Below are 13,564 nucleotides of genomic sequence, written 5' to 3' on the forward strand. Positions count from 1 at the left end.
AATGCAACCATCATTGTTCCCTTATTGTAGTCCCATTGTGGCTGTGAGTAAGCCAGATGGCAAGGTGCACTTGGTCATCAACGTGTGTAACATTAACACTTTGGGTCCTGAGGCATTGCGTGCGGGTGTATACCATAAAGCCTGGCTGATTTTAACGTATTTTAAACTACTAAAACTCATGAAAGGTTTCAGTTATAGCAAAAAATTACTCTTATTGAAAGACCTAGACTTTCTTGTTTAAAACCATATATAATACCTTTCTCTTGAATTAATATATACTTTTGACAAGCGTTATTATTATAACATTGTTTTTGGGAATAGGAAAAATTGGTCAAAGGTACATTCACTGTATTTTCTAGACGGAATTTTTTTTATTTTACACAAAAATTGTAATTATGATGGATACAGTATGTCTTATCTACAGTAACTTCCTGTAACTATTTTAGGGTGGAATTTTGCTCTTTGTGTGGTAAATTTTGAAGCACAGCATTTTGCACATTGCTACTTTACATTCACTACACTGGTAGCTTGTGTCTTTTTGCCACACTTTTCCAGTCAGTTTTTTTCCTTTCAGAGAACAGACTACACACTGTTTTTGTTTCTGTTTCTTACCTACTTCTGTCTCAATCTTTGCCAAGAAATGATTTCCAGTTGATAATCTTGAGAGTCCAGACAGACCAGGTCGGGGTTTAAGATCTTTGCTTTGTGCAAGATCTGCACAGATAACTGTCATGAAGTGAGATGTTGTGAGGTGTTTTCCAGTAACCTTGTTATATAATGTGCAGGAATTTACAATCACTATTAGTATAACATGGAATGCCAACTTTCTCCACCACTTCACAGTTCAATGTTCAAATGCACCGTATGACAATTGCTGATCTGATAAGTCAACACCAACCTTGTTTTTATTGTAGTCCACTACACAGGCTGGCTTTGACTTCTCTCTTCCTCTCTGATCAGTGAAAGTGACCATCTCAGCAATGTGCCATGTACTTATCTTATGCACATTTCTTTTGTCCTTCCAACACAGTGCTAACATATGTCCTTTATGCTTGAAAATAAGCTCACCTCCCCGAAGGTTTGGATCTTTTATAGCATGAGGCAATCCCTGCTGAGATTTTCTTGTTGTTCCTACAAGAGCAGTTTTTGCAGCTTCAAGTTCTGAAGAAAGTACTGGACTTGTGTAGAATCTGTCCGTAAACAAAGTGTAGCCTTTTCCTGACAGATTTGCAAGCAATGTCTTTACCAGAGTCACTGTGTCACACCTTTCACATGCGTAACAGAGAAATTCCAGATGTAACCTGTGTCAGATTTGGATAACATGTACAGTTTGATACCGTATTTATTTGTGGCATGTACTGTTTGAAATACACACAACCTCGAAATTTACACATGCCTTCATCTATTGTAATTTTTTGAGATGGTGTATACGCGCGCTGGAAATTAGCACACACATTATCTAGGAGGGGTCTCTCCTTGTGCAGTGGGTTTCTCCTTTCCTCTTAGCTAATAAATTATCACTAATGTGGAAGTTTCTCAAAATAGAAATAAATCTGTCATGGCTCAAGATGTTTGGACGGAAATTACACGACACAACAGGGTTCTTGGACCAGTGCTCTCGTATACGTGGCCTCACACTTACACACATATGGACTACAATTGCCAAAAATTTCCTTATTTCCATAAGTGTAACACCTTTCCACTTTGATAATGAGCAGGTGAGTGAAAGGGAATTTGTACTTCATAATTTCCTGATGCATTGTTGAGCATACAGATTAGTTTGTTCCTTTATATGTTTCATCCTACTGTCTGTCAGGAAATATGAGATAATTCTAGAGGTGCACTGTTCTGGTCTAAACTGACAACATCACATATTCCAGATTGTCCTGAGAATAGATCGATATCTGGTGCATGATCAGTAGTCGTCCAACCTTCCTCAGAATCGGTGCGGCGCGCAGGTCTCGGCTTCCCCCTCGCCGTCAGTCTTGCTTGTTCTTCAGGCACAATATCAACGGAATTACTGGCTGCTGAAGTGCTTGTACACCTGCTCTCCTCTTCTGAATCTATCAGAAGAGTAGTATTTGCAAATAAAATCATAATTATGCACTGAGAGTTTTTTCAGTGAAAATCTGAACAAAAATTATACATATTTTGTTGTCAGAATGCTTTACCTGAACTGCCAGAAACTTCTTCTTGAACATAGTCCACATCATCGTCAGAGTCATCTATGATATCTTCCTCTGACAAATCAATGTCACTTTCTTCTAAATCACGATGTAACTCGCGAGCAATTTCTTCGTCCGCCAAGTCACGCTTCGCCATGTTGATGCTACTGAGACTGTGCGGGAAAAAATTGCCGCTCACAAAACATGACAAATGAAAAGGGAAACACACCCTTCCAAAGCATGCCCACATCATCTAGTGCACAATACTCGAACTACAGTCCATGCGGTGCCTCCCAGACAAGCGGGAGCCGTAAGAACACACAAAGGAAGGAAGGGGTAGATCCAGAATTCGCGCCTGTAAAATTATGGGTGCCAGACTTTTGGGCAGACTGCGCACACCCGTATTTTTACTGGCGGCACCTAAGTGTTAATAACATTATTGTACCAGTCTGAACACATCCAGACAATTTAGAGGAAAAGCTAATAAAATTCCATAATGCTAAATTTCTTAGTATAAATGAACTCTAGTCTTCTTATTGGCAAATAAAGCTACATGAAGAAAGTCGAAAGTATACTGCCTTCATATGTGGGGGCAGGAGCTTTCAATTTCAAGTATTACCATTTGGACTGAACGTAAGATCAGGTGTATTTATCTGTGCATGACGGAGTGCTATGGCCCAAACTTTTGAGTAAGGTAACAGTATACTTGAATGACCTTTTACTCACTACACTCACTTGCGTAGAACATTTAAGATTAATTGAACAATTTATGAGCCGTTTTTTCGAATATGGAGTAAGAGCAAATCTCAAGAAATCTAATTTTGGACAAGAAAAGGTAAAATTTTTAGGACACACAATCTCTTCAGAAGGCTTACTGCCAGATCCTAAAAAACTTGATGTCATTAGGGACTGCCCTATTCCTCAAACCAAGAGACAATTAAAGGCGCACTTAGGCATAGTGTCATTTTTCAGGGAATTCCTCCCTAACCAACTTATGAACAGTGATGCTCTACTCAGTCGTCTCGTGAAAAACTGACCCTGGGTGTGGGACAAGAAATGTCAAACCAATTTCAAAAACATCAAGTGAAACCTATTAAATGCTAATATTTTATCTCAGCCACACACCATCTGGTGTCTGGTGTCTTGCGGAGTATGGATGTAGATGTAGATGTAGATGTAGATGCAGATGTAGATGTTTATGCACTGATGTGTCTTCTCACATTCTAGGTGCATGCCTTTTTTTAATGGTAGAAGAAAAAGGAAATCTCATACCTAAAGTAATTAAATTTGCTAGTTGCACCTTATCTGAAGCTGAACTTTCATATTCAATCACAGAGTTAGAGGGTTTGACTGTAATCTGGTCCTTTAAAACGTTTGAATATTTCCTTTGGGATAAACACACAAAAGTGTACTGTGACCATCAGCCTCTATCATTTTTGTTAACTTGTAAATTGCTACACCAGTGAATTGCCAGGTGGTATATGTATCTTCAAGAATTCAGTTTTGAAATGGTATACATAAAAGGAAATCAAAACATAATAGCTAATGCTCTGTCTCGACTACCACAAGGCTTAGAGGAATTCAACAACCTTTTAGAGCGTGAAGGTGAAATGAGAGCTATGTTGATGGAGGACCAAACACTCTGACCATACTATGTCTACATGTGTAAACACATGGAACAATTACAGCAGGAAGACACACGCTGGTGTAAGGTAAAAGCAAAACTTACACATAACGGTGATGAAAAATTAAAAAGGTTTTTCACTATTCACAAAGGTGTTCTTTTCCTTAGGAACCATCCCAAACTAGAACAATGGTGCATGTGTTTGCCAGAGGAACATGTGGATGATTTTATCTTGTACACACACAATACTTGGGGCAATTGTGGCACTGCAAAATGCGCTGATAAAATAGCTGAATACTGCTATTTCCCCAAACTTAGATGAAGAGTACTACTGGTGGTAAGAAAGTGTGTTGTTTGCCAGAAAGCAAAGCATTGTAACATCTCCAAACAGATAGAATACATCCCATTTTGGCCTTTACAAATGTCTGCTTGTGTCTGTGTATGTGTGGATGGATGGATATGTGTGTGTGTGCGAGTGTATGCCTGTCCTTTTTTCTCCCTAAGGTAAGTCTTTCTGCTCCCGGGATTGGAATGACTCCTTACCCTCTCCCTTAAAACCCACATCCTTTCGTCTTTCCCTCCCCTTCCCTCTTTCCTGAAGAAGCAACCATTGGTTGTGAAAACTTGAATTTTGTATGTATGTTTGTGTTTGTTTGTGTATCGATTTACCTACCAGCGCTTTTGTTTGGTAAGTCACATCAACTTTGTTTTTAGATATATTTTTTCCTAGTGGAATGTTTTTTCTTCACATTTTACTATATCACACTGTCTTTTGAATTTTCACATTAACAAAAATTACATTGTTCTTCCAAAATACAAAAACAAGTCTGATCGCATCAGAGGCATTCCCACTGCTACTTCATCGCACTCTGGTAATAACAATATTCCAAAGGCTTCAAAAATTTCCTTGACAAATGAATTTCTATTATTTTATATATGAATCCGGAAAGAAACATAATAAACTGTACCAGTTTGCTTAATTAATAATAGGAACTTTAAGTTTGCCAAATACTTCTTAATTTTAAATGTTTCTAAAAAAATAGTTTTAACTGTATATACAGAGCTAGTACATATCAATTGTAACAATGAAAATAAAGTAATTAAATTTAAAACAATGGAAAATCCAGGATGGAATGTAACAATGTTATGTGAAGGATAGTTGCTACTCACCATATAGTGCAGATGCTGAGTCGCAGATAGCCACAACAAAACGACTCTCACAATTAAAGCTTTTGGACACACACAAAACTGCAAACGCAACTCACACAACTGCAGTCTCAGGCAACTGAAACGACATTGGGAGCAGCAGTCCCAGTGCATGATGGGAGTGGTGAGTGGATGGGAGTAAGGAGGAGTCTGGGGTGAGAATTGGCTGGTGACAGGGGGGGGGGGGGGGGGGTTTGCGCAATTAGCAGAAAAGGAGAGAAATAACAAGAGTAAAAGACTGGGTTGTGTAGTTCTGAAAGGGGAACAGTGAAGCGGCTGGATGGGTGAAGACAGTGACGGTTGAGGCCAGGAGCATTACAGGAACATAGGCTGTATTGCAGGGAAAGTTCCCACCTGTGCAATTAAGAAAAGCTGGTGTTGGTGGGAAGGTTCTATATGGCACAGGCCGCAAGGCAGTCATGGAAATCAAGGATATTATGTTTGGCAGCATGTTCAGCAACAGGGTGGTCCACTTATTTTTTGGCCACAGTTTGTTAGTGGCCGTTCATGTCGACAGACAGCTTGTTGGTTGTCATGCCTACATAGAATGCAGCACAGTGGTTGCCGCTTAGCTTATAGACCACATGACTGATTTCACAGGTAGTCCTGCCTTGATGGGATACGTGATGTTAGTGACTGGACTGGAGTAGGTGGTGGTGGGATGATGTATGGGACAGGTTTTACATCTAGGACTATTACAGGGGAATGAGCGATGTGGTAAGGAATTAGGAGCAGGGGTTGTGTAAGGATGGATGTGTAAATTGTGTAGGTTCGGAGGACAGCGGAATACCATGTGGAAGGGGTGGGAAGAATAGTGGACATGACATTTCTCATTTCAGGACATTGCGAGAGGTAATCGAAACCCTGGTGGAGAAGGTAATTCAGTTGCTCCTGTCCAGGTAGGTGCTGATTTATGAGGGGAATGCTCCTCTGTTGCAGGATGATGGGACCTTAGGATGTGGTAGGAGACTGGAAACATAAGGCACGGGAGATTTGTTTTTGTACAAGATTGGGAGGATAATTACAGTCAGTGACGGCTTCAGTGAAGACTGTCAGTATATTTTGAGAGTGACTGCTCGTCAAAGCTGATGTGATGACAACGGGTGGATAGGCTGTATAGAAGGGATTTCTTGGTATGGAATGGGTGGTAGCTATTGAAGTGGAGGTGTTGCTGGTGGTTAGTATGTTTGATATGGACAGTGGTATTGATGTATCTATCTTTGAGGTGGAGGTCAACATCTAAGAAGGCTGCTTGTTAGGTTGAGCAAGACCAGGTGAAGCAAGTGGGGGCAGAATTTATTGAGGTCCTGGAGGAATGTGGATAGGGTGTCCACACCTTCAATCCAGATAGCAAAGATGTGATCAATGAATTTGAACCAGGTGAGGGGTTTAGATTTCTGGATTTTTTGGAAGGAGGAATCCTGTGCCAACCTATTCAAGAGCCATCTAGAGGAATCCTCCAGATTAGATGGTGGGCTGGTGAGAGATAGGGAGGGGGGTCAAATAGTGCAATGCCGGCTGTGTAGTTCTGGAGTGGGAACAGGGAAACGGCTGGATGGGTGAGGACAGTGACTAATGAAGGTTGAGGTGAGGAGGGTTATGGGAACATAGGCTGTATTGCAGGGAAAGTTCCCACCTGCACAATTCAGAAAATCTGGTGTTGGTGGGAAAGGTCCACCAGTCTCTGGACTGAAGACCGTAGTGACAACAACAACATGACATGATATCCTAATATCTAAATTTGAACTATATGGTGTCAAGGACAATGAACTATCATTAACTAATTGTATCTGTTATATCAAAAACATGTTACCATGGTAAATAATTGTAGGTCAAATGCCCTACCTTTTACTACAGGAGTGCAACAAGGTTCTGTCCTGAGCTCTTTTCTTTTTCTAATGTATGTGAACGATCTGCCTAGTTCTTTGTTCTACAAGGCAATAACATACACTACTGATATTATCTTTACAAGAAATGATCCCAATGTAAATAAAATGAAAAGGGAACAATGATTATGGTCAATATGTTTGCACAGTGGCTACACATCATAGACTAATACTAAATTAAAGGAAAATTGAAACTATGTACTTCTTTCTCCATAAACTGAATGAAAAGGTAAATGGGTGAGAATCTCTCAAGCTATCAGGATTTCATTTGGACCCACAGCTTAAATGAGATGCACAAATGGAGCAGTTGTGCATTGAACTATCACAACTGATTCACTTATTATCCTAATTAAAGCGCTGTGGTAGTATGGAACAGCTTCTGTTTTCACATAACAGGGTGTATACGACCCGGGAGATCTGGGAAAAACCCGAGAATTTTTTCATCCGGGAGAAAACTCGGAAAAACCTAGGAATTTTTTAGAATACTGGACATTTTTCATTGTTTTAGTTTTCAGCTAAATTTTTGTAATTTTGACTGGTAAGAACTGATACTCTTCCTGTATCCCACTACCACAGAATAATACTGCAGCATTAAAACATGTACGAGAGAAAAAAAATGAAAATAAAACTTAAACTACAAAGGAAATGCACCATATAAAATAACAAAGTGCGTGTACAACTGTCTTTCAACAGCAAAATGTGTCAAAGGCTTTAGGAAGACTATGCAATGCTTCATAACAGCAAATTTATACAAAAATTTTGTCCTACTATCTTCAGTCTCGTGCATGAGAAACTGGAACGTATGAATGAAATGTGGAACTATTTCCTAACATAAAGCTTTTGATTGTATTAGGCCAAATAGGTATTTCATATAGGTACTTCGTGAATTATATTGCACTATAAAAATGATCATTATTCCCAAAACATCTCACTTATTTGGTGTGTGTTACAATTGCTCCAATATTAGAAAGGCCTGTTTTGTTTTATCCAGCACATGGTGACAAAATAGACGTAATCAGATCGAGAAACCATACCAGTCTTGGGTACTATTTGTGTTAACAGCTTTTTCAGTATTAGACGACGACATTTCGATTTTTCACATAGCAAAAAAGTTTGACGAGCTTTTATGAGGTAATAGTTCTTTTGCAGAAAGGAAAGCACATACTGTAAAGTGGTAGCAAGATCAGAGAGAAAAATCGCTAGTACCTAAGTATTGAAGAAATGTGTACTGTCTTGCCTGTCTCTTGTCTTTACTGGTTTTATATGCCCTATATTTAATTTTGTGTCACACACAAGAGCAGGCTATTAGCTGATAGGCAATAAAGAGTCCAGATTTACTGAAGAGCTCATGTTTTTAACCAAAAATAATCTCATCGAGTATTAATTGTGATTTTTAATTTTTTAAATTTTTGTAGAGGGGCAGGATGTCAAATCGGCCAACTAGGAGCAGGAGAGTCACTACAAGACATTTTAATTTCCACTGTCCTGAAATAGTTAAATGGCATCCATTGCAAAATATACATGTTTGAGTTCTATAGAGCGAAATACAGTGACATACGGTATAAGAATGTTGTTTGAAGAGGCATGGCACTGCACTTCGGCACACTTAAGACCAAATAGCATGTCTTACATTTCCTCGAAGATACACGTTTTATGTATCAGACTCTTCAGAAAGATGTGCCTACAAAATGAACTTTGAAAAGTCTTTCTTTTCTTTTTTTTATCTTTTGACATTCTGATACGCAAAGCAGTCTGAGTTAGGGTGGGGAAGTGGGTAGTCTCCACGTGACCCGTGTTTACATTTAGTGATTTTTCTGTTTCCTCTTCATTTACTGCTCTCACATCAAAGGAAAACAATCCGGATTTCTGTGGCTGGAAGCTATCAAGTGAATTAAAATACATTCACATAATTATGGAAGGTTAAAATATGTTACTTGTTTCAGATTTTACTTTATTTCCACCTTTCTGACAGTCAAGCATTAATCTCCATGCAGAACAAAAAAGTTATTTTTGTTGGTTTGCTAAAGAAATTTGGCTTTTATTAAGCTTTCCTGCTGAGGCAGTAAATTTATTTGAAATGAAGTGTTTAATTCCACACTGATGGCTAGTTTCAACTGTTTGTTGCATTTCAGGTGCACGTTTTCATCTTCTAGCACGTATGGCATTATGTCGTGGTAAAGAACCAAACATGAGATAATACAGTACTGTTACTCCAAGAAAATTTACATCCCAGAAACCACACCTGAAAGCATAATATCAGATCGAGTCCTACGTCATTGGGAATTAGGACGTACTAATGTGCACTTTAAGGCGATCTATGCATTTTAGAATGGTTCCGAAATCTGACGCTCTTGGAGTATCCTCTGATGTCTTGTTTCTTTTATGACATAATGTAAGAAAGATCTTTTAATGTTTTACATGTACGAACATATGGGCTTTCTGTGTCACATTAGCTGCACAATCACGGTGACACCTCTTATCTGGCACTCTCTGGCAACTGCTGAAATGAATCTAACAGGTCGTGGGAAAATATTGTGAATTGTGGTTCGAAAACTGTTATTTTCAAAGTAAATTTGCTTTTATGCAAGATGAACTATATGCGAGAGTGTACAATGAATTTCTTAGGTCACAGAGTGTTTACTCTTATTTAAAAATCAACTCTTTGATGATGAGACATTTAGAAGAATTTCGAGCCCAGAAGATCAGAGATTTATGTTCAAATGGCTCTGAGCACTATGGGACTTAACATCTGAGGTCGTCAGCTCCCTAGACTTAAAAATCCATAAACCTAACTAACATAAGTACAGAACACACATCCATGCCCGAGGCAGGACTCTAACTTGCGACTGTAGCAGCAGCGTGGTTCCGAATTGACGCGCCTAGAACCGTTTTGTCACAATGGTCAGCCAGAGATTTAAGTCGGTAGTGTGATGTATCTTAAAGTGTAACATGCGCAAAACAGATCAATATTATATGTCAAAGCTTAGCTTCTCTTGTAGCTGATTAATCTTCGAGACAAATATTATATGCAAAAACTTCGCTTTTCTTGTAGCAACACTATATATATTAACTTACACCATTAACTTTTCCTGTTGGTGGAATTAGAATTTATACTTTCGTTATATGAAAGTTTGCAGTGTACATGTTGCTGCAGATAAAAGATCTTTCCAAAACATGTTTTTCCCCCCAGAGTTTCATTTTCTAAAGTGCCGAGAAATTCTACGCTGCTGTATAAAACAGTATCCATTCAAAGGATTGATAAGTTTTACTGTTCCAACGGAATGAATACTGTCATTTAACATGGCATAAGTGTTTTTTCACCCAGTAGAAAATGTATTTTTAACTGGGAGATCTGGGAAAAATCCTGGAATTTTTTTTCCTTGTCTGCATATACACCCTTTCTAATGTTTCTTCCAGTCTTGTGTGCCAACAAAATATTTCCATAAGTTAACTTACGGAAAATTTCATGGCCATAGTTCTTCTCGTGTGAGAACAGTGTTTATCTCAGGAGGGGCAGGGGAGGAAGAAAATACACTGAGAATAATTATAAGCATTCTAGCGAGTCCTGCTTGTCACATTCCAGAGAACTAAAAGTACTAACTATATTTTCCTTCTATGTTGAAGTGTCTCTCCTTTCAAAGAAAAAGCAGGCAGATAGGCTAACTTACAAAAGTTCTAGCCACAGTTATGAAACAAGAAACAGAAATAATATTGATTTAGAATATACTAATTAAGTGCCAAAATAGTTTTAAATGTACTGGCATAACACTGTATTATAGACTACCTGTGGCAGTGAGAGGTAGTTACAAAACCTTTTAGTCAAAAGTTGTGTTTATGAGGTAAGAATTCTATAATATTATGGTATTCTAAAACTAATATTTAATTTTTAATCTAAATCTAATATGTAATATTAAGATAAAATCTTATTATTGTATACATTCATAAGTGCAGGTAACAAAACTTATATAATGTACATGATCAGTTGTTGAGAATAAATATTAATATGAATACCTAGTGAATCTGAGACACTTACTTTGTCCAGCTTATTTCTAATATGAATTTCTATATGAATAGATTAAAAAAAGTTTACAATTGTTCATTTGGGAAACAATGTTGTGTTCATTAATACATGTTGATAAATTAGTCTTGGATGTCTTTGTAAATTACTGAATTTGTTTGTTACAGATTTGTTGGGCCATTCCTACCAACTGTGCAAAAGTGGGAAAAGGATTTAAGTACAGTTAGTGATGTTATGGATGAATGGTTCCTAGTGCAGAGAAAATGGTTATACTTGGAAGGGATATTTGTTGGTGGTGACATTCGTACTCAGCTCCCAGAAGAAGCACGAAAATTTGATGAGATTGACAAGACCTTTCGCAAGGTACCAAGTTTGTACACTGGTCTACTTAATAACTGGTATGTCTACCTTTTTTACTGATAACAGTGGTGATGCGTCAAAGCATGGAAGCAGTGAGGCCTTAGTAGGTTACTGGAGGGAGTTGTCATCACATCTGCACATGCAAGTCACCTAATTCCCATAAATTCCAACAGTTCTGATGCTGTGTATCATGACATCCCAAATGTGTTCAATCTGGTTGAGATCTGATGAGTTGGGGGCTAGCACATGAATTAGAATTTGCCACTGTGTTCCTTGAACCACTCCATCACATTCCTGGCCTTGTAACATGGCACATTATCTTACTGAAAACTGCCATTACTATTGGGAAACATGGTTGTTATGTGGTCTTCAACTAGTGTATGATACTGCTTGGCTGTCCTGGTGTCTTTCACGAGCTCCACTGAACCCATGGATACCCACATGAATGTTCCCCAGAGCATAATGGAGCTGCCACCCACTTGTCTACAGGTGTCAAGGAGCTGTTCCCCTGGATGACGACAGATTCACACCTTCCCATCAATGTGATATGATTCATCAGCCCATTCAGTGCTCTGCCACTATGTTAGTGCCTAGTTCCAATGGTCACATGCCTATTTCAATTGTAGTTGCCAATGTCATGGTATGAACATTGCACATACATGGTTTATCTGCATGCCCATTGTTCGGAGTGTTTGGTGCACTGTGTGTTCAGACACATTTGTACTCTGCTCAGCATTAAAGTCTGTTGTTAATTCCATCACAGTTCACTTGCTGTCCTGTTTTACCAGTCTGGCCAGCCTATGACATCTGACATCTGTAATGAGGGGTGGCCCCCCATCCCCTTGATGTTTTAATGTGGTTTTGCCACATGTTGAAGACGCTCGTCACAAACCTCCTCAAACACCTGATAAGTCACGCAGTTTCAGAAATCCTCATGCGAGCACCTGTTGTATCATAATCTGCCCTCAGTCAAATTAAGAAAAAATTACGCACCTTCCCCATTCTGCACACGGACGGCATGCTCACTTATACTACATGCACCATGTGTATGTCTGACTAGCAATCTTTCTTTGCCAGGTGATGCTGCTATCATCTGAACAGGTTTATTATATTGATAGCAGATTTGTTTTCATAATGTTCTGGCTGATCAGTATATACAATGTCATACAATGATGATGATAATGAGTCTCTTTTTCATGATTGATCTTTACTTTGTGCTATTCGCAGTTTGTTTCCTTTTCACAAGGAAATTAATTTTGTGTAATTTAGGCTCAACATGAAATAGGGAAAGCATGCCCCCTCAGCTCTATATTTAGCATAAAATTCTTATTCATTTTTCATCCTAAAAACATTGTTAAGAATTAGCTGATTACCCAGTAACTTTATTACTACTTTCAATCTACAGAGCTACTAGGTACAGCATTTGTGAAGCAATATGACAAGAGCATTGTTTCCTTTTAAAAGTTTTTATTTGTTGAGATAGTCTCTTTTTATGTTATGGGTACATAGGCGATACTCAGGTACAACCTGAATCACACACTGCTTTTGTATCCGATTTTTTTGAAAATAATTTTTTGGAGTACTCCAAGAATATGACATCTCTCTTGACCAGATAGTTTAAAGCTTTCAGTTCAATAACTAAGTTGAGAGCATTATTGAACTCTTCATTTTCATACCACTATGAAGAATCTGTCACAAGGAATTTATACTGAAATCAGATATGATATGTAGATATTATTATTTTATTTGAAACAAATTTTTCAATCCAATTAATGGTAACATGTGTGATTTCTGCTTATCCTCTTAATATTTTCATTTGATGCTTAGTGTCATGATTCAAATGATTGACTATTCTCATTTTTTACTCAGAAGACTAGTTAGAATCATACGAGGCTAATGCAACAGAACAGGAGACCAGCAACATAAATATTTTTTCAGTATTTATAGAGCAGTATGAAGGATATTGCAATCAGAGGACTGATGTTTATAAAGTGTTGAAAGAATACTGTAATCAAACAACTGTGCCTTGACTTGAGAAGGACCACAAACCATGCTTCAGCATACACAGTGATAAGGAAAATACAATAAACTGCATTTTCTTGTTATAGTTATAATTTAAATGCAGTATGAAACATGATGAATTTCAAATAATAAATAGCTCTCACCACCCTCTTTGAATGACGGATAGAACGTGGAGAAAAGAAAGAGTGCAGTTAATTGTAAAACTTAATATAAAGGTATTTACACTATCTCAAAAGAATTATGAATTCAAGATATCAACCAGATTTAAGTGTTTCTTTATCTT

General features: G+C 38.0%; 1 protein-coding gene across 1 annotated transcript in view; it reads left to right on the plus strand.

Moving 5' to 3' along the window:
• Positions 1-13,564, plus strand: part of LOC126273341 (dynein axonemal heavy chain 10) — a 1,458,287-nt gene that overhangs the window by 651,957 nt on the left and 792,766 nt on the right. Inside the window, exon 104 of the mRNA XM_049976887.1 lies at positions 11,067-11,262. Coding sequence (XP_049832844.1) covers positions 11,067-11,262 — 196 coding nt within the window. The remainder of the gene's footprint in view (positions 1-11,066; positions 11,263-13,564) is intronic.

Source organism: Schistocerca gregaria, chromosome 5 (assembly GCF_023897955.1).
Source record: "Schistocerca gregaria isolate iqSchGreg1 chromosome 5, iqSchGreg1.2, whole genome shotgun sequence".
NCBI lineage: Eukaryota > Metazoa > Arthropoda > Insecta > Orthoptera > Acrididae > Schistocerca > Schistocerca gregaria.